This window comes from Dasypus novemcinctus, chromosome 9, assembly GCF_030445035.2.
Source record: "Dasypus novemcinctus isolate mDasNov1 chromosome 9, mDasNov1.1.hap2, whole genome shotgun sequence".
In the NCBI taxonomy this organism is placed as follows: domain Eukaryota; kingdom Metazoa; phylum Chordata; class Mammalia; order Cingulata; family Dasypodidae; genus Dasypus; species Dasypus novemcinctus.
The window spans coordinates 87,122,381-87,147,468 of record NC_080681.1 but is presented as its reverse complement, the minus strand read 5'-3'; the positions used below and the strand labels follow the sequence as shown (position 1 = coordinate 87,147,468).

The 25,088-nt window shown below is 44.1% G+C and overlaps 2 protein-coding genes across 11 annotated transcripts in view; one reads left to right on the top strand and one right to left on the bottom strand.

Annotated features, from left to right (window-relative positions):
- The window catches only part of MAST2 (microtubule associated serine/threonine kinase 2), a 236,912-nt gene extending 234,737 nt beyond the window's left edge, over nt 1–2,175 (top strand). For all 9 annotated transcript variants that reach the window (XM_058303653.2, XM_058303651.2, XM_058303652.2 and 6 more), the window contains 2 exons: nt 118–311; nt 586–2,175. In XM_058303653.2, the coding sequence (XP_058159636.1) occupies nt 118–311; nt 586–2,120 (1,729 nt within the window). In that variant the 3' untranslated portion in view covers nt 2,121–2,175. The remainder of the gene's footprint in view (nt 1–117; nt 312–585) is intronic.
- A 6,240-nt stretch (nt 2,176–8,415) lies between these two features.
- Nucleotides 8,416–25,088, bottom strand: part of PIK3R3 (phosphoinositide-3-kinase regulatory subunit 3) — a 135,564-nt gene continuing 118,891 nt past the window's right edge. For both annotated transcript variants that reach the window (XM_004462779.5, XM_071217470.1), the window contains 4 exons: nt 23,647–23,823; nt 17,514–17,588; nt 16,692–16,862; nt 8,416–12,006 (listed from right to left, as the gene is read on the bottom strand). In XM_004462779.5, the coding sequence (XP_004462836.2) occupies nt 11,808–12,006; nt 16,692–16,862; nt 17,514–17,588; nt 23,647–23,823 (622 nt within the window). In that variant the 3' untranslated portion in view covers nt 8,416–11,807. The remainder of the gene's footprint in view (nt 12,007–16,691; nt 16,863–17,513; nt 17,589–23,646; nt 23,824–25,088) is intronic.

Below are 25,088 nucleotides of genomic sequence, written 5' to 3'. Positions count from 1 at the left end.
GCCAGCACTGAGCCACCCGGGTGCTAGTGTGTGCCGGCTCCCTGGTCTTAGTCCTGGGCCCAGTGTATACCTAACCCTAGTACCACCTCAGGCATCCACTGGCCCTTGTATCTGCAGCAAGAAAAGGAGCTCCCTGTTCCGGAAGATCACCAAGCAGGCAACCCTGCTCCACACTAGCCGAAGCCTATCTTCCCTCAACCGCTCCTTGTCATCAGGAGAAAGCGGGCCAGGCTCTCCCACACACAGCCACAGCCTTTCGCCCCGATCTCCCACTCAGGGCTACCGGGTAACTCCCGATGCTGTGCATTCAGGTATGAAGGGCTCCCTGAGGATCACAGAAACAACCCCTGGGAGGTAGGACAGTGTGCAGCCCCTCTGGGCTTCTCTCAGGCCCCATACACTGAATGTCATTCAGCCCACACCCTGAAAGTTCCAGGAGGGTTCGGGGTGGACTGTAACTCCCTGGTGGGTAACCTTGACATTTCTGGGGCATTCCTAAGATAGGTTCTGCCTTGCCCTGAGTCACTTCTAACACTGTTCTGCCCTCTCCTCCTTTTGTGTGTCCGTCTGTCTGTCTGTGCAAAGTGGGAGGGAATTCATCGCAGAGCAGCTCCCCAAGCTCCAGTGTGCCCAGTTCTCCAGCAAGCTCTGGACACACACGTCCCAGCTCCCTGCATGGTCTGGCACCCAAGCTCCAACGCCAGTACCGCTCTCCACGGCGCAAGTCAGCAGGCAGCATTCCACTGTCGCCACTGGCCCACACCCCTTCCCCTCCACCACCGGCAGCTTCACCCCAGCGTTCCCCATCACCCCTTTCTGGCCATGGAGCCCAAGCCTTTTCCACCAAACTTCACTCGTCGCCTCCTCTAGGCAGGCAACTCTCACGGCCCAAGAGTTCAGAGCCACCCCGCTCACCACTGCTTAAGAGGGTACAGTCAGCTGAGAAACTGGCGGCTGCACTTGCCGCTTCTGAGAAGAAACTAACCACTTCTCATAAGCACAGCCTTGATCTACCCCACCCTGAGCTAAAGAAGGAACTGCCTCCCAGGGAAGTCAGCCCTCTGGAGGCAGTTGGGACCAGGAGTGTGCTCTCTGGGAAGGGGGCGCTGCCAGGGAAAGGGGTGCTGCAGCCTGCTCCCTCACGGGCCCTGGGCACCCTCCGACAGGACCGGGCAGAACGGAGAGAATCGCTGCAGAAACAAGAAGCCATCCGTGAGGTAGACTCCTCAGAGGATGACACAGATGAGGGGCCTGAGAACAGCCAGGGTATGCAAGAGCCAGGCTTGGCACCTAACCAAGAAATGGGCCAGAATCCTCCCCCAAGAGGAGTAGGAGAGGGTGGAGAAGAGAATGCCTTCTTGCCCAGTGTCCCCCGGAGCCAAGGTCCAGTGGTCCCAGGCCTCTTAACAGGAATCACACTGGGGCCTCCCAGAATAGAGAGCCCCTGTGCTCCCCAGAGGCAGCTTGGGAGCCCACAAGCCTCTGCTGAGGCTGCCAGCACCTCACCAGCCCCCAGCCTGGGAAGGACTGGACCCCCAGACCCTATTCCCCCTGAAGGCTGCTGGAAGGCCCGGCACCTCCACTCCCAGGCACTAACAGCACTTTGCCCCAGCTCTTCAGGCCACATCACCGCCAGTTGCATTGCCACTGCCTCTACCCCTGGGAAACCTGGCCCATGGCCCTGGCAGTTACTTGTTGAGGGCCCAGACAGGGCATCTCCAGGCAGAAAGGCAATGATGGAAGGTGGGCCGACCAGCCCCCAGAATTCGGAAACTACAACTCCAGGCCATCCCGAAAACCTGTCTCCCAGGCAGAAGGGGAAGTCACAGTCATCCAGTGCCCCTGGCTTGGCCCAATCACCTTCCTGTAAGGTTTCCAGTAACAGCTGGCCATGGGAGCCTGAGTGTCCACAAGAAGAGAAAGAGGAGCTGGAGCCAGCCCTGGGCATCACCAAAGTGCCTGATGCCTCAGGTGACAGTAGGCAAGATGTTCTGCGCAGAGGCTGCCCTCATGCCCAGGAACCTGGGCTCAGCCTGCTCCAGAGGGGCCGAGAACCAAGGGGCTCTCGAAAGCATCAGGACTTGGCATTGGCACCTGATGAGCTTTTAAAGCAATCATAACAGTTGTCTACCATTTCTTGCACTCAGACCTGTGTAATACATGTTCCTGAAAACACCTCTATGTCTTTTGCTTGCTTCCTTCATTCAACACACATATACTTTAGGTCCTGTGTTGCTGCTGGAGGAAATACAGTGGTGAATAAGACAGTTTCTACCCTCAAGGGAAAGGCACCTAACCAAGCTTGGCTTTCCAGACCCTATGACTTCTTTGCTCAAACATGAAGGATAGATGATAGGAACTAGTTTGCTGGGGGTAGGAGAGAAGAGGTTAGTTTAACGATGTTCAAGTAAAGAGCACAGCATATACGCTATACCTGGTATATGAAAGAAACTGAAAATAATTCAAAGTAAGAATGGGTCTAGGGAAGCAGATTTGGCTCAATGTATTGAGCATCCATCTACCACATGGAAGTCCAGGGTTCAAACCCGGGGCCTCCTGACCCATGTGGTGAGCTGGCCCACGTGCAGTGCTGGTGCATGCAAGGAGTGCCCTGCCATGCAGTCGTGTCCCCCACGTAGGGGAGCCCCACGCGCAAGGAGTGGGCCCCACAAGGAGAGCCGCCCTGCGCAAAGAAAACATAGCCAGCCCAGGAGTGGCGCCGCACACACAGAGAGTTGACACAACAAGATGATGCAACAAAAAGTTTCCAGGTGCCACTGACAACCCAAGAACACACAGCGAATGGACACACAGAGCAGACAGCAGGGTAGGGGGAGAGAAATTTAAAAATCTTAAAAAAAAAAAAAAAAAGAATGGGTCTAGAGGGTTAGCCAAGGATCATAGCTAATGGCTAGTTTTCCTAGTTTAGACTTTTTCTGGAAGTGATGGGCATCAGAGGAAGCCATTTAGCAACTAATATTCCAACTTTGTATATTCGGGCTTTCAGAGATTAAGTAACTTGCCACAGTCATACAGCTTGGGCAGAGGAGGAATTAGAGCCAGAGCTCACATCTCTGTTTCTCACTTGGGGTGCTTCTTAGCCAGGAAGGAGTTGAGAGAAGTGAGTTGAGTTTAGCTTTTGATATACTTAATTTGAGGTACTCGTGGTTATCAATGTAATATATCCACAGTAATACAGAGGAGCACTAATTTAAGGCAAAAGAGAAGGTCCAGAAGAAAATAATAAAATCTGAGAGAGGAGATAGCTTTAAAATGGACAAATTAACTTGTTAACATGCTGACAGGCCTGCTGAGGCAAGAATAGATTTAGTACTAAGTCCTTAGTGTTTCTAACCAAGAAGTCTTTCTTGGGCCATCGTCAGGTCTGCCTCGGCACCAGAGATGGCCATTGCTGAGGCGTTCCATCCCCACGTGCTAGAACTGCACATGGAAGGTAGGGAGTGGAAGGGAGAGGGAAGGAAACAGTGGGGTCAGGTGTATATGACAGTGCAGGTTATCAGGAGTGAGGTGGCAGCCGGAGTGGGGCAGTGCCCAGGCCAGAAGAGGAGTGCCTCCATGGTGATGCAGGACTTCGATGCTGCTGTCCTGCACTGATTATCCCACAATCCAATGCCTAAAGCCAGTAAGCGGCATCACCCAGAGAAAGGAAAATGGCTGGTCCCTTTACACACCTGTGGCTCTTCAGCATGCCACACAGCTGTGGCCGCCAGAGGGCGCATTCTGCCAGCTGTGGCCGAGCCCGTTGGCCTTCCAATCCCCTCTTGAACTTGCTTGCTATCTCCAGTCATCCATCGACAGACCCTGGGCCACCTGATATTGGGCACTTGGGATGAAGGTCACAGGTGGCTGTCAAGAGGACCCCAGGGGAAGAGCCGAGAGGGAGGAAGTACCCCATGTAAAATGACAAAACTTGGCTGGAAGTGCCATATCCTAGGTGAAGGGTGGAGGGGTTAAATCATGCAGCAGCTCATGGAAGGGAGTAACCGCCCCCTGTGGGGTTTGGAAATGTATGGAAATGCTTTTTACTGGTCACAATGACCCATTTAATGGGAAGAGGGCAGCTGCACAGAGATGCTGGGTGTCCTGCAATGCAGGGGCAATAGTACCAGTGGTGCTCCCCTTGAGGAACCCCAGGCCACAAGTGTTGTGGGGGAGTGGAAAGTTCCTGGAAGATAATGGGGTGGGGGTGGGGGTGCATGTGTTTTAGGGTAGAGGTGTGAGAGTGGAGCAGGCAGACCAGAGAGGGCAATATAGTGATCCATTATGGTGGTTGGAACTAGCAGCAACAGTGAGGAGGGACCACCAGTCTGATGGAGGAAAGACGGAAAGTGTGGAGAGCTGAACACAGAGTTGGGAGCCATCAGCACATAGATGGTAATTAAAGCCATAGGAGTAAGTTTGTTCAGGGAACACTGCAGAAGGAAAAGGGACGAAGGCCCAAGGCACTGGCATTGGCTAAGGGGAGGAGGCTAGTGAAAAGAAGCTGAAGTGGGAGATGAGATCCTGAACTGGCGAAGGGACTAAGATTAGACAGGAGAGGGGCCCCTGTTCTCATGTTACATAGACAACGGATCTAGTAACTGATAGCAGGAAGTTGAAAGTGCACTTGTCTGATGACTTCTCTTTCTGTGAAGAAGGGGGTGAGGTCATTTGAAAATGGCTGAGTCAGAAGTATAAGAAAAGGGGAGATGATTAGCTGACTTGGGAAGCAGAAAACTGTCAGCAATAATAGCCAATATAGTGCAGCAGGCATAGCTCAGTGCTTGAACGCCTGCTTCGCGTATACAAGGTCCCGGGTTCAATCCCCAATACCTCCTTAAAAAACCACCACCAACATATTTATCAAGCACTTTCCTTCTAGACACAGTTTTAAGCTCTCTGCACATAATTCTATAATTTTCATGTAACTATGAAGTAGTTACTATCAGCCCCATTTAGAGAGGAGGAAATTAAAGCAACAAGAGGTTAAGTAACTTGCCCAAAATGAAGGCAAGAATCAAACTTAAGCAGTCTGGCTCCAGAGTCCAAAACTGTAATCACTACTGTGAAGACTGGAGGTCTCAAAGTTATCTTGGTACCACAGACAGAACAAAAGGGATTTACTGGTAGGATGTGAGGTAGTTCACAGGATTCAGAGGAAGAATAAAAAAACTAGGCTCCAGAAAGGAGCATTAAGTAATAAGAGGGGTCAGGCAGCAGAAACATTCTGGGCAGGAGGCCTTCCCCTTAGGCCACTGCCCTGAGACCAGGCTCATTTCTTTTTGCATCACTTGCTCAGGATTTAAAGTCCTAGCTGAGAACACTTCCTCTGTCCAGCCGTTAGGTACCTGGGCCCTGGCAGGGAGGAGACAAGAGAAGATTGCCCCCTTGGTCCTCTGTGGCAGAGCGAAATGAGGTTCTGCTGCTTCTGTCAATGGCCAAACAACAGAGAAGTCCCCAAAATAGGGCAAGTTTCAGATGCTGGGCAGCCAAGAGTATGGGTACCACACAGGCTGGACAGGAAGAATGAAGCCATAGGCTGAGAGTGGAGGTTTTGGAGCCATCAGAGAGAGGTCCTGAGAAGGAAGAGAAAGGAAAGTGGTTAAACTGGGATTTTTTGGATTTTTAGTCATTCAGAAAGTACTGTCTACTGTATGGTAGGCCCCCGGGGTAAAAGGATGAGCAAAGACAGGCATGACCCCTCTCTCACAGAGGGGATACTGATCCGAGGGTTATCAGGGATAGGAGGGAAGAGCATGGTCCTATGGAAGCAGGTCACAAAACAATGCAACCTCACCTGAGGAGTCAGGAAGACTTGCCTCAGAAAATGACCGTAGAGCCGAAACATGAGAGTAGTGCGAGATGAAACCAGAGGGGTAGAAAGGAGCCAGACCGTTTTAAGAATTTTGTCATTTATCCTAAGAGCAATGGGGAGTTAGCGGCTTTACACATATTCATATTTCTGTTTTGAAAAGATTCAGGTTGCTTATGAGAACAGATTTGAGGGGAGCAAGAATGGAAGACACCTTCCAATATTAAGGAGGTAGTGAAGTTTAGAGAAGTAACGAATTTGAGCACTATTTAGAAGGTAAAAAATTAAGAGGGCCTGGGGTTGGGTCTTTTGGAGACAGGAAGTAGAGAAAAGTGTTGAGGCTGCTGTCTTTTTATTTCAGACTTATATAACCAGATGGCCTGTATTCCCATTCACTGAAACAAAACAATGGAAGAAAACCAGGTTAGGGGGACGACACTCAGTACTGCACTCAATATGCTGAGTTCCTGTTACCTTCCAGTAAGAGTCTGGGAGGAACAAATGTAATTAGCCTAGAATGGTAGGTGAATCCATGGATGCGGCTAAAATAGCTAGAAAAAAATAGCTTCTATGAGCAGAGGGCTGGAGGATGAGCCTATCCAGGACACTTAAAAGGAACACTTAAATGTAAAAGGCAACTAGATGAATGAGTTGTCAAGGAGCCAATGGAAGGAACAGTAACTGATGGTTATGAAGACAATCGGGGAGCTAACGGAGAGAAGCTTCAGGTTGTGGTGGAACCTGTACTGAAATATTTGAGAAGTGAAGAAATAATAACTAATTTAGACAACTTTTCCAAAATATTTGGCCTGAAGGGAAAAAAAGAAAGGGAAAGAAATGGAGAGACATTCAACTATGTTTAAATGTCCGTGTGTGGGGGGGAGGGGAGAGCAGACTTTGCCCAGTGGTTAGTGTCCGTCTACCACATGGGAGGTCCGCGGTTCAAACCCCAGGCCTCCTTGACCCGTGTGCAGCTGGCCCATGCGCAGTGCTGATGCGCGCAAGGAGTGCCCTGCCACGCAGGGGTGTCCCCCGCGTAGGGGAGCCCCACCCGCAAGGAGTGTGCCCTGTAAGGAGAGCCGCCCAGCGCGAAAGAAAGTGCAGCCTGCCCAGGAATGGTGCCGCCCACACAGAGAGCTGACACAAGATGACGCAACAAGAATAAACAAAGATTCCCGTGCTGCTGACAACAACAGAAGCGGACAAAGAAAAACACGCAGCAAATGGACACAGAACAGACAACTAGGGTGGGGCGGGGGATAGAAATAAATAAATCTTTTTAAAAAAGACATTAAAATAAATAAATAATGTCAATGGGGATGATCCAGCGAGAGGAACAATAGCAAAATAATTGGCAATGGATGAGGTTATATTCTGTTGATCCAAAATACACGGAGCAGGTAGCACTCAGTGGTTGAGCACCTGCTTCACAAGTATGAGGTCCAGGTTCCCCTTTAAAAAAAAAATACATGGAGAAGGATTAGCTTCAGTCGCAGGAGGCACCACCCTTTTATAATTAAACAGGCGGGAGAAAGAGGAGACATAGATATAGTCAGTTTGTAAATTTGGTAGTAGGAAGGTGAACATATGTTTTCTCTGAAGTAAATAAGAAGTTTGAAGTGCCTGTGGGATACCCAGGGCCTCAGTGGAGACAGCCACCAGCAGGTGGAGCTCAGCAGAGAGGACTGGGCTGGAGGCAGGAATTTGAGAATCCTGAGCATAGAAATGCAAACTCATTTGGAGATTAGGGGAAATTATCCATACTTCTCAGCAGTGCTGGTAAAGTGTAGTGGGAAGGAGGAGTGCAGGCAAGGTCATTTAGAACAGACTGTTCCCCTACCCAGGCCCACTCTGTAATGGAGTGCAGCCTGTAGAGCCTAGGAGACGAGTGAGAACAGCGACGTCCTGCGCAACCGTCCTGTGCAACCCGCTGCTGTTACCATTAGCTGAGTTATGTTCCCAGGATTTAGGGACGGCAACAAAGTACATGGCAGGGAAGGGACAAGGAGCCTGGGGCAAAAAGAAGGTGGACTGTAAGACTGAGTTTGTTTCCCCTGCCCCAGGATAGAATGTGGAAACACTTTGATTTCCAGGTAGAAAGAAGTGAGGAGAACCAATAAGCTGGGTTGTCTAATAGTCTGATGGAGGGTGGGGGGTGAGGGTAGGGATTGGCTCTCAGATTTAATATTCCCAGAGTCTGTGAGTCTCCCTGTGTTCTATGTTGGGGAGTTGGGGAGACAGGACTCTGGCATCATGCCTATTAGAATCAACTTGCAGGTAAGAAGAAAGCCTCTGGTGGCCCCAGTTTAGTATAAGGACGCATCTTTTGGTGCTCATGGGAGAGAAGGTTTAGGAGTTTCCAGGCTTTTCAACACCCTAATCCTCTTCCCTCTTGCCCCACTCCCCTGCCCATCCCACCATCGCATGAGACCAAAAAGGTACTTTATTGCAATGTCTTTATTGCATTACTGGAGCAAGTTGGCCAGACTGTCCCCTCTTGGGCAAGATAAAAAACAAAAAGACCAGAAAGTATCTCCCCTCCCACCCACCCTACCCCCGACAACTGCACAGCAATGTCTGAACACATCTGGTGACAAGAACAATTTGCAAAAGTAGTCTAGGAACTACATTTATGAACTGTTGCAATACAAGACATACAGTTGGCTTCCTTGTAAATCAGATATTTTTACGTAAACTACATGAATTTTTTTGACTACATCAAAGACAACAGAATAGATTTTTCACAAGTAACAACAGGGTACCAAAGTTACATGCTGGAATTTGTAAGGAAACAAGGTAGTCACAAGTGGCTGGAGCTACAGCAAGGCTGAGCAGTTGGCAGCAGAAGGTCCAGGTAGGCCCCCACCTGGACCCTCTGGTTTCTGAGGCCACTGAAGCCTCACAGAGGCCTACTCTGGGGTCTTAACTGGCAGCAAAGACCACCTTGGAAACTAGGCATTGCCCAGATCCAGTTCTTGGCCCAAGAGGACCCATGGGGCTGGTTCCTTGCAGCAAGAAAAAGAAACCCATGGAAGACATCAGATTGACTCCCAAAGCTGCTTCAGAGCACAGTGAGGTCCAAAGACTCATGGACCAAGTGGGAGGTCACACCAAGGCTTGGAGGGGGTAAGGAGAAGTGTTAAGAAGTCCACAGCCTTCACCAAAACAGTGATAAGGACACAGCCGGCCTGCCGATGCCTGAGCCACAGCCAAGATTTGGCATCTTTGGCCAGGAGAGGCAAAGCATTCTGTGATGCAAGTTCTACCTAGAAAGGCTGGGCCTATGACCATTTATGCCCAGCCAGCCCTGAACTGCTTCCATATTGGTGGCTGGCTTCCCTAACCAGGAGAACACTAGACCCCTCCCTCCCTTCAGCCACAAGAGCTAACCCCACAATGCAGTCAGGTCTAGTCTGTCTCTTCACCCTCTGCTTCAGTGGGGGCTGCAGTTAAGTTGATGAGAGAGAGAGTCCCTGCATACAGACCACAGGACAGGACACAGAGGTAGACCCAGACCTGCCCCCAGGACCATGGGGTAAAGGAGCTATAATGCCCCCTCCACACACGCTGGGCTCAGTAGTTACTAGAGTGGCCCCTATGCCATTTTCACTGGCTCAGTTTCAAGTAAATCACGTGGCAGAAAAGAAGGCTTCCAACTTCTCAAATGATCCCTGGATCTTAGATCCCACAAAATAACAAACTCAAGAATGAAAAAAAGAACAAAAAAAGTGAAGGAATGTAGGGCTGAAAAAAAAAAGAGCAGCCCTGCCCCACAAGCCAAAAATGGTTCTCACTCTTCCTGCCTGCCCCCAATGTCCGCCTGGCAAGGTGCAGGTACAGGGTCCCACACTACAGGCATGCATTCTTATTCCCCTTTGGGTTGCTTGAAAAGAGATACTCAGCATAGAATAAAACTTTAGTGCCAGATAGAGAAGAGGGATTCCTTGCACCCAATCTTGAGCATCCAACTATTTAAACAGATTCAATACCTGGTGCAATGCCATCCAGGTGCGCCCCACAGCAATTAACCTGGCATTACCAGCGAAACTTCCAGGAAGACGTCACTGGCGATTTGTGGGAAGAGGTGCGTGGTGGCTAGCTATCAGTTAAGGGCTTCAGTCAGAAGAGTGACACTGGAAGGTTGAGGGTGGGAAGGAGGTGGGTATTTGTCTCCTAAATCCTGAAACTGCAACTTAACTAAGGAAAAGTAAAGATATGCCCTTCATGCCCTTCCCTTCCTAGCCTCTCACTAATAACTCTGGAGGTTTTTCCAAAAATTTCAATCCATGTCTATTTCTATATCATGGTCCTTTCTAGATTCTGTTACCAAGATAAGTGCTCAGGGAAAGCAGTATTTTTCTTTTACCTCCCAAACTAGAATTGTCCTAACCATAAGCCTTATGCACCAAGATCCAGCTACTAACTTCTCTAGCTCAGTCAGGATGCCTGACTGCACAGCTTTGGGCTCTAACAGCTGACTCACTCTGACCCTATTAGGCTTCCAGGACTGGCTCCGAGCAGCTGGACTCTGCTCATTGCTGGAGGTGGGGCATAAGGCAGGCAGGAATAATGTCTGCCTCCGTATTCCATTTGCCTAGCATCACTGACCTAGAAGGCAAGGCTTAAACCACATGAAGCAGAAGATTCCTGGCCTAAAATCAGGACCAATGGAGCATGAGAGCAGGCTGTGCACATCATCTTAATGACAGAATCACAAAAAAGGCCGAGAAATGCTCATACATGGGTTCTACTTACAGTCTAAACTCCAACCCATCCTCACTTCTCCTTGTAAAAGCTTCAGAAACCAATGGATGAAGGCTCCTGGGTCTGTGATTTAACTGAGGTCCCTGACCACAATCTGGCCCTCTTCCTGCCATAGCCTTAGTCACTTATAACTTCCTAAGCTCTACCCAGCAAAGGACGGGAAGATGAAGAGAAATTAAACCACGTTCACCGTTTCTGTGGGGCCTTTAAACTTGAGGAAGCACATATAAAAGTGTTGTTCTCTATCATTATTTGGTATATTCAAGTCATCTAAAAGCACTGGATTGCACCTTTTCTTAACTCATACAAACAAGTTACAATGGTTTCAAACAACAGATCATTCTTAGCTAAGGACACACCACACAAGCACCAACTTCATTTTATTCAAAGTTCACCATTCCCACAAAAAGAACACTAGTCCTCATCTCTGAGAAACAAGGGCAGGAGTTATATAGTATTTGCAAATTTTCACAAATTCTAGTCTTCCTTTATTTTCAAGTTTTGGTATCAAAGTGTTCATTCAGATACTATTAATACCTTCTCCCATCAGACATCAGTTCAGCAACAAACATTGTTTTGCTGGGATCAATTTGGTTTCTAAACATAATGCTTAAATTGCTAAAGCCTAAATAATGTTGGTAAGAAATAAGGTACCTTAAGTTGAAGGTTTTTCCCCCTTGGCTTATATTCTTTAAAGGAAATCCCAAGCCACCCAGTTTTCCTTTGGTTGTCTTTTCCACCAAATTTTATACTAACCCAGAACCAAAACAGCCTTCTTTTTTAGGGCAAGTCATGTGAATCCTAACAGAGACTGCCAGATCAAGAAAGAACTCTGGACAGAGTCATATCCCTGCCATGCTTTCCTGAGTCAAAGACCAAAAGAGGACATGGACTCTTCACAGGGTTCTAACACCTGCCTCCCACCCCAAAGCCTAATGTGTTCTGTCAAGGGCGCCTGGCTAAACAAAACAAGACCCCAATAAAACAAACTTTCCAAAAAACAGCATCTGCTTCCAGCTTAGTATGTCAGTGCAGTGGCATAGCTGAGTCCCAAAGAACACAGGTCCCCTAGGCTCCCATCCTGACAGGCTGCTGCTCGGCCTTTCCACTTCACATTCACAGAATCACTTCTTGTGCAAAACAAGCAGTCTACATAGAAAGAATGCCCTCTTGGTCTAATAAAAACTGTAGAAAAGAATGCTAGAGAACCACCTCTCTTCCCACCCCCTCTTTATCTGCAGAGTGAGGGCATCTGTGCATGGACAGGGTAGGCAAGCCTGACGTTGAGGGAGTCGTTGTGCTGAACGAGGGATGTCTGCTGGTAATGCAGGACCAGCTCCTTCAGGGAGCTGTAAAGGTTGTAGGGTTCTGCAAAGCCGTAGCCCCGAGCAGTGCTGTAGATCACACAGTGCTTCACTTCCCCATCAGCACTGCAAAAACACAACACACAAACACCAGAGGGAAAATGTTAAGGCAGGTAACAATAGATAAAGGAACCATAAAGGACCAGAAGTCTGAGATCAGTTGTTACACCAAAGAGAAGTAGAGTGTTTAGTCAATCAAACAAAATTTGGTATGCTTCATATCCAGGTTTGTATCCTCCCCCACCAGGCATGGCCCCAGAGATACCCTTCACCTCCCACTAAGAGCTAGTAGAGCTAAAATTGATGACTGCATTAATCATTCAGCTCTAGGTCTTCTTTAGGCAAGAAGACACTGGAAGGGGACAGAGATAAATCAATATATATATTTTTTAAGTGTACAAGTCAGTGGTGTTAGTATATTTATAGATATATGCAACCATCACCACTGTCTCATTCCAGAATATTTTCATCACCCAACAAAACCATATACCCATTAGGAATCAGTCCCTATTCTTCCTCCTCCAGCCCCCTCAGCCCCTGGCAGCCACTAATCTAATTTGTCTCTGTGGATTTACCTATGTCTGACATTTCAAATAAATGGGATCATATAATATGTGGCCTTTTGTGCCTGGCTTCTTTCACTTAGCATGCCTGATGTTTTGAAGGTTCATCCATGTTGTAGCATGTAGCAGTACTTTGTTTCTTTTTTATGGCTGATTAATATTCCATTTATGAACATACCACATTTTGTTCATCCATTCCTTAGCTGATAGACATTTGGGTTGTTTCCCCTATTTGGCTGTTATGAAAAATGCTGCTATAAGCCTATGTGTACAAGTTCTTAGGTGGCAGATGTTTTCAGTTCTCTTGGATTGCTGGGTACAGTGGCTTGAAATTATGTACCCCAGAAAAATATGTTCTTAATCTTAATCCATTCCTGTGAGTGTGACTCCATTGTAAATAGGGCCCAACTGAAGGTGTGGCTCAACTGAATCAGAATGGGTCTTTTTTTTTTTTTTTTTTTTTTTTTTGCATATTTATATATATTTAAGCACCTAAGTGTATCATAAATGTACTGATAAAAGGATGGGTAACACATTTTACCAACTATAATAATACATACAATACCCTTCATTGGGAATTCCCAGTAACCAATTGATTCTCGCAGAATCCTTGCTTCTTTCCCAGCTCTGGAATCCGTAGGCAACCCCAGATGCAGGTCAACATCAGACCGCAAAGAAGGCGAGGAGAAGAACTGGCTCCGCAGAGCGGTGGCTCCATCCTGGAGGAATGACTGTGGTTCCGTGGCTGGCTTTCTTTTCACTAAGACGGTTGCTCTGAACTTGACCCACTCATGAAGGAAGTCAGTTGCCTGAGCCACTTCCTGGATTAGATGACAGTCGTGAAGACTGGGAGCCTATTTCCTCAGTTCCTCTGGTCCTGTTCACACTGTAAGAGCCGCGCACCTGTGCGGGGTTCGGAGCTGTTTGTGCTCTGGAGGGCAGGTGCTCCCACTCACTCCATCCCGTGGGAGGGAGCCCCTGTGGGCAGTTGGATGAGTCCACTTCAGTGAGGTGTGGCCCTCGTCCATCAGAGCAGGTCTTCTCCAGTACTGGAGCCCTTTGGTTTATTTATTTTATTTTTTTGCTTTTTTCGGTTTTGCTCTTTTATTCATTTATTATTTTTTCTTTGCTATTGGGTCCTTTACTAGCAGAAGAAAACACTGGTGTGGAGAGAAGCGACAGGAAGAAAAAACTGGAGGTCAAGGGCCCCTGAGCAGGCAAGGCCAGGAGGCCGCCACGTGCCAAGGAGCGCCGGCCACCTGCCCAGGCAGGTGCTCCGGGAGCAGGCGCTGCCCTCAGGACACTCGGGCTGGACTTCCTCTTGCCACCAGAATGGGTCTTAATCCTATACTGGAGGCCTTAGAGACAGACAACAGAGAGCAGCCAGAAGTTAGAAGCCAACAGAATCCAGAAGAGAAAGGAGAAAAATAATGCCATGTGCATTGCCATGTGGCAGAAAAGCCAAGGAACCTCAAGTACTGCCAGCAGTCAGCCCAGAATGCCAGTCTTCTGGGAGAAAGCACTGCCTTGCTGATGCTTGATTTTAGGTTTCTCCTAGCCTCAAAACGGTGAGTCAATAAATTCCTGCTGTTTAATCCAACCTGTTTTATGGTATTTTTTTTAGCAGTTGGGAAACCAAAACACTGGACCATATGGTAACTCAGTTTAACTTTTTGAGGCACTGTCAAACTTTTTCCATAGTGGCTGCACCATTTTATAGTCCCACCAGCTGGGCACAAGAGTTCCAATTTCTCCACATTCTTGCTAACACTTGGTATTGTCCACCTTTTTGATTATAGCTATCCTGGTGCTATCTCATGGTTTTGATTTGATTATAGCCAGCCTAGTGCGATCTCACAGTTTTGATATGCATTTCTGCAATGATTAATGATGTTGAGCATCTTTTCATATGCTTATATGCCATTTGTATATCTTTGGAGAAATGTCTATTCAAGTCCTTTGCCCATCTTTGGGAAGCCTCAATTACTGAGCCACACAGGCTCCCCTGAGTTGGCTTTTTCTTTTGCTTGTCCTTTGTTTTTGTTTTTAGGAGACACTGGGGACCAAATCTGGGAACTCCCATGTGGGAAGCAGGCACTCAACCATTTGAGCCACATCCACTCACTCCCCCTTGCCTATCTTTTAATTGTCATTTGTGTTTTAACTGTTGAGCTACAAGGGTTTTTTTAAACAAATATATATTCTGGATACTAGTCCCTTATCAGATATATGATTTACAAATATTTTCTCCTATTCTGTGTACTTTCTATTCACTCTCCTTACAGTGTTCTTTGAAGCATAAGTTTTTAATTTTGGGCAAGTCTAATAACTGACCATAAATGTAAGGATTTATTTCTTGATTCTCAATTCTATTCATCTATTTATCTATCCTTACACCAATACCACATAGCCTTAATTACTATAGCTTTATAGTAAGTCTTGAAATCAGGAAGTGTGAGTACTCCAACTTTATTTTACTTTTTTCAAACTTGTTTTGGCTATTCTGGGTCCCTTAAATTTCCATTTGAATTTTAGGATCAGCTTGTCAATTTCTGCAGAAAAAGCTAAATGAGATTTCAAGAATGATTACATTGAATCTGTAGATCAATTTGGGAAATATTGCCATCTTAATAATATTAAGTCTTTTGATCAATGAATATGAATGTCTTTCTACTTATTTAAGTCTTCTTTAATTTCTCTCAACAATATTTTGACATTTTCAGTGTACAAGTCTTAACACATTTTTTGTTAAATGTATTCCTAAGTGTTTTATTCTTTTTGATGCTATTGTAAATGCGAGGTGGACTTGACCCAATGGATAGGGCATCCGCCTACCACATGGGAGGTCCATGGTTCAAACCCCGGGCCTCCTTGACCCAAGTGGAGCTGGCCCATGTGCAGTGCTGATGCGTAAAAGGAGTGCCCTGCCACGCAGGGGTGTCCCCTGAATAGGGGAGCCCCACACGCAAGGAGTGTGCCCAGTAAGGAGAGCCGCCCAGTGCAAAAGAAAGCGCAGCCTGCCCAAGAATGGCGCCGCATACACGGAGAGATGACACAGCAAGATGACGCAACAAAAAGAAACACAGATTCCCGGTGCCGCTGATAAGGATAGAAGTGGTCACAGAAGAATATACAGCAAATGGACACAGAAAGCAGACAACTGGGCGGGGGGGAAGGGGAGAGAAATAAATAAATAAATCTTTAAAAAAAAAATGGCTGTGATTTCTAATTTCATTCCTGTGATTGGAGAATATACTGTATATGATATTTACGTATATATAATATTGATATTTAAATACATGATATCTAATACTTTAAATTTATTGAGACTTCTTTAATGATCTAACCTATGATGTATCCTGGATAATGTTTCATGTGCACTTGAGAAGAATGTATATCTGCAGTTGCTGGATAGTTTTCTATGTCTGTTAGGTCTAATTTTATAGTGTTGTTCAAGTATTCTATTTCTTTCTTGATCTTCTGTCTAATCGTTCTATACCTAATCAAATTTCTATCTCAAATGGCAACAAGAGTAAGGACCAAGCCTAATTTGCTTACATTGCAAATTAAAATCTCCAAGATAATTTCTAATATCATTTCTCTTAAAGCAACTAACTTTTTTCTTTTTATAAATATTAATGGTCCATGCCATAGGCCCTCATAACTATACTTTAAGTAATTTGATCTGAATTTTCTGAGGGTTTTTTTCCTTTTTTTTTTTAAGATTTAATTTTTTTATTTATTTCTCTCCCCTTCCCCCCACCCCCATTTGTCTGCTCTCTGTGTCCCTCTGCTGTGTGTTCTTCTGTGACTGCTTCTATCCTTATCAGCGGCACCGGGAATCTGTGTTTCTTTTTGTTGCGTCATCTTGTGTCAGTTCTCTGTGTGTCTGGTGCCACTCCTGGGCAGGTTACACTTTCTTTCCCATTGGGTGGCTCTCTTTACGGGGCGCACTCCTGGTGGAGCCCCACGTGGGGGACACCCCTGCGTGGCAGGGCACCCCTTGCAAGCGTCAGCACTGCGCATGGATGGGCCAGCTCCACACAGGTCAAGGAGGCCCGTGGTTTGAACCACAGACCTCCCGTGTGGTAGGCAGGCGCCCTATCTGTCGGGCCAAGTCCGCTTCCCTTTTTTTCCTATTAATCAATGCATAAGTTTTCAAATGATATAACCCCAAAGAAGACTTACACCACTGAGCAAGCATAGCATCCTTTCTTGCTACTCTCACGAATTAAGAATGCACCATCAGGTTTCCCATAAAGCAAGTTTTCTGCTTGTACTCGATTGATATCCTCAACGAACCAGGTTTTCTCATCATAATGGGGCAAATTTTCATCTTCCTCATTCATAAAATAGGTCCTAAAAATTAAAGGTTAAGATATTATTTTTACATGGGAACCTCTTATGTTTTTTTAATGTAACATTCTATATGATCTATTAACTTTAATTTAAAAAATGTGTTAATAAAAATAAATAAATAGAGATATCATTTTAACAATATGCCTCAGGGGGGTGGGGGGTATATGGGGACCTCATATTTTTTTAATGTAATATTAAAAAAATAAATAAAGACAAAAAAAAAAACAACCCAATATGCCTCAAATCTAAAAGCAAATACATGAATAAAGCCTTCTTCTAAATCTTTAACCACAAAAGGATAAAGTGAAATTGCAATGAGGTGGGGGCTTTATTTTTAGTTTTTCAACAACTTCATACTTGCCATGGTACAGAAAGCACAGAATTTACACATTTCATCCAATAAGCAGAAACATGAATGTCTTAAATGAGTGATGCTTATGCATCCAGGTTTCATGTGGCATGACAGGTCTCTGAACTCAAGTACCTATAGGGTACTCCTCAGGTATTTCAGGTCAAAAGAGATGCCAAGTTCTTGATTTAATGTCCTCACCTCAAGTGACAACAAGAACTAACAATTAGCATGTATAAAGAAGGCCCTTGTCTTATATTGGGAACAAAGCCCTCTAATAGAGAGGTACAGAAAGAACTTACTCATCAGCATCCTCATTCTTGATTCCCAGCCAGGCATTCAGACGCTTCTGTCTCACTCCTTTGTGATTGAGCCATCTGCCAGAGGAAAGATACCAGAGTCAGTATACTCTGTATATAAACTCTTTCTGGACAAAACAGGCACAACCCAGCCAACCAATCTTCCAGAAGCCCTTTATTTTCCCCAATCCCATGAAGAATGACCAGAGATTTCCTTAAATTAGCTTCTCCATTAGTTTCCTTTCATCTAATACCATTTCAAATTAATCTTTTCTGAAAAAAGACAGAAACAGGGAAACGGACTTGGCCCAGTGGTTAGGGCGTCCGTCTACCACATGGGAGGTCCACGGTTCAAACCCCGGGCCTCCTTGACCCATGTGGAGCTGGCCCATGCACAGTGCTGATGCGCACAAGGAGTGCCCTGCCACGTAAGGGTGTCCCCCACGTAGGGGAGCCCCACGCGCAAGGAGTGCACCCCGTATAGAGAGCTGCCCAGCGCAAAAGAAAGTGCAGCCTGCCCAGGAATGGCACTGCCCACTCTTCCCCTGCCGCTGACGACAACGGAAGCGGACAAAGAAACAAGACGCAGCAAATAGACACAGAGACCAGACAACCAGGGGTGGGGATTAAATAAATAAAATAAATCTTTTTAAAAAAAAAAAAAAAAGACAGAAACACAGAGAGCTACTTGTAATTAGGCACTTCTTTTACTTTTCATTTTCCTTTTTTAGAAGTTTCTGTCACTACAAACACACACATACTTGCATTCACACATAGTGGATAAATGAAATTAGTTAGGTGAGCATGGTGTCACATTAGTAGTCTATAACTAAGCCACAGGACCCAATTCCTTTGTGGCCTACTGCACTGATGTTAAAAATCTAAGACAAAATTTCAAGGTCTATTTTTGAATCTAAGCAAGCCACAAGAAATTCAAGGTGGCAATCTAAACATTTAATACAAGCTTACCTGATAACCAGGTAGAACACTGTATCTTAAAATCTACAAACATTTTAGATGTGAAATCATATAAAGCATCACATTTAGTTCCTTTGAGAGGGCCAATGGTCTAAAATCAGAATGGAACATAAAACCGCTTTCATTCACTAACAACCGCCCTAACCAAGACTGCTGATCAGTCAGATCTCATCATAAATAACACGTTCCCAAGGAGGACTCCCCTGATTGTCCCAGCTAAAGGACACCCCCAGGTCAATCTTTACATTTACCTTATTTTATCATCTTCAAACCATTTATCTGTGCCTGAATTCATTATTTTATACTTTTGTTTGTCTCCCTCACAAATATGTAAGCTGCTTTAGAGAAAGGAGATCTATTCTATTTATGGTTATATTCCCAATGCTTAAAACGTTGCCAGCACAAAGTAGATATTCAATAAATAGATAATTAATATTTGCTGGCTGGCTGCTTATACTAAAATCTTCACAACACAAAAGTATCCAGGGTCATCCCCTCTCTCTCTCTCTCTCTCTGACCCCAAGCACAGTAGATAATTTGGTATCACACCTAATTTTAAAATTATTTTAGACAAGATTCCACAGCCTTTCTTAGTAAAACTTGTCCTTCAATAAACGTGATCCCATTTTTTTACTCTTAGTGAATGAAGCTGGAAGACAGCTAACATGAAATCTTTCATAGAACTGATTTAATAACAAACCTCCTCCTAAATCATTACCTATCTTATCAAAATATCCATATACCCTCCTCTAAACATTTATATCACTCAGGTTTCTAATTTTAAAGAAACTGGCCTTTCCTTTAAGATACTTGTACTCCAGGTAAAATGCTTAAAATGAACTGCATCACATTTTCTCTTGAATTCTTTTAACCACAAACATCTTTAAATGGAGCCTTCCTTTCTATTCCAGAGAATGTTAGGACATGCAGGAAAGGAAAAGCCAGGAGAAAGAGAACAGATGCTTCTGGTCCACCCTCAACCTAGGATGGTCTCTACTTTTTCCAACTTATTTTTCCAATCTCTCATGAGTGAATGTGAAAGACTATTAAATAATTCTGAGTTCTTAAACATCTATTTAAAATGCCAGGAACTAACTTTTTTAATGATTTTGGGAAAAATCAAATCACTTTAGTAAATAAGTTGATTCATATTTAACTTATTAATAAGCAATGTCTAGATCACATGTAAAGGCAGTACCTTCTAAAGGAACCAAATTGAGGCAAAGTATCAAAAGACCTGATATTCAAGTCTGTTACTAACTGTGTGGTGTTAAACCAGTCTCTATTTAAGTCTTAGTTTTCTCTTCTTAAAAAACTATGGAAAATACTACTCTCCTAGCTTACATTGAAGTTATCTTTGGTTTTTTTGTTGTTCTTTATTTTTGTTTTGGTTTTTTTTTAAGTTATTTTAAGAAGGAAAAAGGGTGGGGAAGCTGGTCTTGGCATGTTCTTTCCTGGCCCCACCCCAAAAAAAGTGGGAAAAAATATCTATCTACATGGTGTCCTTTCTAAAGGTCTAATTGACCTTACAACCCAATTACCAACCTCTAAGACAGGGTTCTTGATAAGGGGTCCATGAGCTTGAATTCGAATTCAAAAAAACATTATTCTTGTAAGGATGTGTTGGTGCAGGTGTGATATATTTATTAAATAATACACAGTATAGTGTGGACTTAGTAAGGGGTCCATGGTTTTCATCTGACTGGCAGAGGGGTCTGTGGAACAAAAAGGGTTAAGAACCTCTACTCTAAGAGTTTGAAAAGAGCTTGTGTTTCAGACCAAGGGAAAATTATTCTGCTGGGCAGTTCCTTCAAAAATACTTTGAAGCTGAAGCAGTATGCTTGGAGGAGAGTTTCAGCTTCCCTAGAACCTGGCTGAAATAGGAGAAGTGGTAACAGAAAAGGGAGCACCAGGCACCTTGGATGTAGGGACAAGATGGCTTCAAGATGGAGAGTCTGTTGGTGGACAGTGAAGAGATTACTGTGAAGAGCAACTCAGAATTTTCTGGAACAGGAATGTTCAACCAGATGGCAGGACCCAACAATGAGGAGGAGAGGAAGCACCAGAGAATGAGAGTCACAAGGGATGAGGAACTCTGTGCTCTCCTAGTTTCCATGCATTACACTTCAGGATGAAATTCTTCTATGATCCGGGTGTGGATGTATGTATGTGTGTGTGCAGGAGGTAGGAAGAGCCCCAGTGAGATTAAATATCTCAGATAACCAGGCAGGTGAGAGCGTGGAAGATATTAATTCTAATTTAAAGAAGAAGGAAAATAACAAGGATGCAACTTGTCTTGCACCAAGTTTTGTGGATAAATCTTCATACTCCCTACACATAAGGGTAAAAATGAGATAATATATAAGACACTCTGACTAGAAAAATATCTCATAAAAATTAGAGTTATAAAAGATAAATTAAGGAGTGATTCATTGCTGCTGGTGGAAATATAAAATGGTATAGCCGCTTTGGAAAACAGTTTGGTAGTTCCTCAGTTTATAAAAAAACGTTACCATATGATCCAGCAATTCTACTCCTAGGTATATATACCCAAGAGAAATGAAAACATATGTCCACTCAAAAACTTGTACCCAAATGTTCATATCAGAATTATTTATAATAGGCAAAAAGTGGGAACAATCCAAAAGTTCATCAATTGGCAAGTGGTTGAGCAAAATGCAGTATTATCCATATGATGGAATATTATTCAGTCATAAAAAGGAATGGAAGTATTGATCCATGCTAGGACATGGATGAAACTTGAAAACATAATGCTAAATGAAAAAAGCCAGTCACAAAAGACCCTTATATCACATTATTATAAACCTTTATATGAAAAATCCATAGTAGGAAAATCTATAGAGACAGGAAACAGATAGTGGTTGCTTAGGGCAGGGCGAGAGAGGAGAAAATAGGAGAGTGATAGCTAAAAGGGTTTCCTTTTGGGGTGATGAAATGTTCTAAAATTGACTGTGGTAATGGTTGCACATATCTATGAATATTCAAAAACCACTCAATTGTACATTTTAATGGGTAAACTGTATGGTATGTTAACTGTATCTCAATAAAGCTGCTTAAAGAAAAACAAAAGCAAAAACCAGAACATACTACCTTCATCAGGACTCTCTTTGCTACAAAATCCCCTATCACTTAAAACTCATTAAAGTACCACTTTCATGGCAAATTATTCTTTATTTTGAATTTATGGAGCTACATTTATGAATATCAAGAAAGGTAAAAAGTAATCATGGACACTAACTTTAATTCATGATTTAAAAGAAAAAGAATTGCACATAACCAACAAAATTCATTTTTGAAAGGGCTATTATACTAATAAATTAAGAATATTCTAGAAACAGTGCATTAATCTCAGCAGAGAATCTCAAAAAAGCTCTTATAAAATCCTTGTGGGCTATGCAGTGGGAAGTCAGGGAAATATCCACACCCAGAGGGAGCCTGATCAACTAATGATAACCTCTAGCTGGGTACTACAGAATTTCCACTTAATCCAACCTCCAAACAGGATCAAAGAGATCGTGCTCAGTACCACGCAGCTGTGCTCAGTACCACTCAGCTGTGCTCTGTACCACGCAGCTGTGCTCTGTACCACGCAGCTGTGCTCTGTACCACGCAGCTGTGCTCATTTGCAGCACACATTGTATAACCAGTCTCCTTCAGGACTGACTATACAAATTTCAGCATTGGAACACATTAAATCTACTTTACTTCCTATTATCTCTTTTAGAAACATCAATGTATATAGACTATGCTCCCTGAAGCAACCATTCCAAAGGAGGAAATGGTTGTCTATATCTCCTTAAATATCCTAGTTGCACTTAATAACAGATCATGGCTTTGTCATCCACAATGTTATCTTAACTCTTTTATATTTACAGCTTATGCCACTTGTTAAAGGAACTTTCAAGGTCTGCTTTGCCATACCTATTATTCATGCCCTTTGGAATGGTATTTTTCCTAATATCTTCATCTCCATCTTTCCAGGGCATAGACATGCCTCCATTCATTCCTTTGGTCTAGAGCATGGCCCTCATGGGCCTTTCTTTAGCTTCATGATATGACCAGAACCACACAAGCATTCCAAAAACAAGCACACCCTGATTTTAGACAAGGGCAGCTCCTTGTCTTGTTTCCAAAGTTCTTCTGTAGCTTATGTGTACCTGGCTGACTTTTCTGGGGCCACAAAAACAAACTGATATGATCTCTTCAGAGCGGTTTTACTAAAAACTGCTCAACAGAAGGTAGTTTTAATTGTCTGAGGGAAAAAAAAAAACCTTAAATTTTCCTCAGCTGAAATCCATCTACCTCTTAGCCTCTAGGGCTATATTTTATCCCCTCTGTCTTTCTCAGAGACACTCTGAAATCTATGGAAAACCCAGACTCAGATGTCTTTGCTGTCTTTTCCTACCAGGAGTTTGAATTGAGTTGTGTTATACAAACAAAGGTCACCCATAAAATATATTCTTAACAGTCTGTTCATTACCAGAACTAAGCCCAATATGTTTTCAGTTCATAGATTCTCTCCTTCTATGAAAGTTATTTGTCCTAAAAATCTAATCTACACATCTTGTCCTGATACTTTATCTTTCAATCTATATTTTTATAATATCCCTATAACTGGCTAAACTGTATAACCTTCCTTAGTATTAAAGAGTTTCATTTCACTACTTAGGTCAAATTATCTTTCATGCCTTATAGAGACAAATTTCTACAATTTAAATACAGAATTTCATTTCTTAAATATAGAATTTCCTTTAAGAGACTGGTCTTTATACTTATTTATAGGTCCCTACTGTTATTGTCTTTCCTCAGCTTCTGAGGGATAATTTATATCTCTGCAGTTCTCCCAGGTAACCAAAGATTTTGGTTTTTGTGTTTTAGGCAAACATAACTCTGCATTTTTAAATTTTAACACTTCATTCAGGCCACAGCGCAAAATCCTACATTCTGGTTTGTCTCACACACTGGCTTTAGGTAAATGCTGGTACACCTTTTACTATCGAGATTGCATTCCTAAATTCTTAAAATCTCACTGGCCAGTTCCCCATTAAAAAATCTCTTTTTCTGCTTTCAACATCTCTAGTGCCAGTAGTAATCTTGTGCCAGTGGTTCCTTCCCCATGCAGGCCCAGGTGACTTACACAAGGTGCTGATCTCGGATCTTGCGTAGCTGGATCAAGTCAGGTTTGATACTATTCATTTTTTTATCTATTTCCCGGTTGTCCAAAGCTTGTTTCTTCAAATCCTGCTCTAGACGGATTTTGCTATCATGAATCTCACCCAGACGTGATTTCAGTTTGTCATAATTCATCATAATTCTGTGAAAATATTTGACATATTAAGGCTAAAATAGCAACGAAGCAGAATAATCCTATAGTTTGAGCAAAGACCTAATACTGTAAATGTGGGAGACATCCATTCCCAATATTCTGTAATAGTACCCTGATGTTCCCTATAAATCTGAGTTACCTGCCCACCTCAGATAAAGGGGCAGACACAAACATGACCCACCTTGGTCTATAAGAGTGTTCCACAGGAAGCGGACTTGGCCCAGTGGTTAGGGCATCCATCTACCACATGGGAGGTCCGCAGTTCAAACCCCGAGCCTCCTTGACCCATGTGGAGCTGGCCCATGCACAATGCTGATGCGTGCAAGGAGTGCCGTGCCACGCAGGGATGTCCCCTGCATAGGAGAGCCCCACACGCAAGGAGTGTGCCCCGTAGGGAGAGCCACCCAGTGCAAAAGAAAGTGCAGCCTGCCCAGGAATGGTGCCGCACACATGGAGAGCTGACACAACAAGATGATGCAACAAAAAGAAACACAGATCCCCGTGCTGCTGACAACAACAGAACACGCAGCAAGTAGACACAGAGAACAGACAACTGGGGCGGGAGTGAGGGGATAAAATAAAATAAATAAATCTTTAAAAAAAAAAAAAAAAAAAAGAATGTTCCATGCCTTCCCATCCCCACCTCAGGCCACAATGACTGGTTTGGGAATGAGCGTTAAGACCTAGGGTGGTCCAATGAGAGTCAATTTTAGGACTTTTGCCAGAACTTTATAAAAAGAGATTCTCTCTTTTCACTAGGTTTGCTAAGTTATGAATACGTGATTCCAGGACTCTTAGCAGCCATGCTACCATCTCCCAGGGAAACTTGCCTGAGGATGAAGCCATGCAGCAAAAACCAGAACCAAAAGAAAGAGTATGAGAGAGAATCCCAATAACCTTGTTCGGGCCCTGGATCCAGCCATGACTGGCTCCAGCAAAGTTCTCTGTGTGACATTCAAGAGGGAGTATACAGCACAGCGGTTAGGAGCAATGTCTGGGGAGTCAGCCTGCCTGAGGTTTGAATCCCTGCCCTGTCACTTAATCTTGGTGCTATGGGCAAGTTATTTAATTCCTTCCCTTCGTTTCCTCATCTCTTTAAAATGAGCACTTAAAGTAGTACCACTTTTCATTGGGTTGTTGTGTAAATTAAATATGCTAAAAGGGACTAGATACCTGGCTGGCACATCTTGGTAAGCCTTCAGTATTTGCCTGAAGAACTCAATAGGCAATAAGCTTTTCCAGCACACAAATAT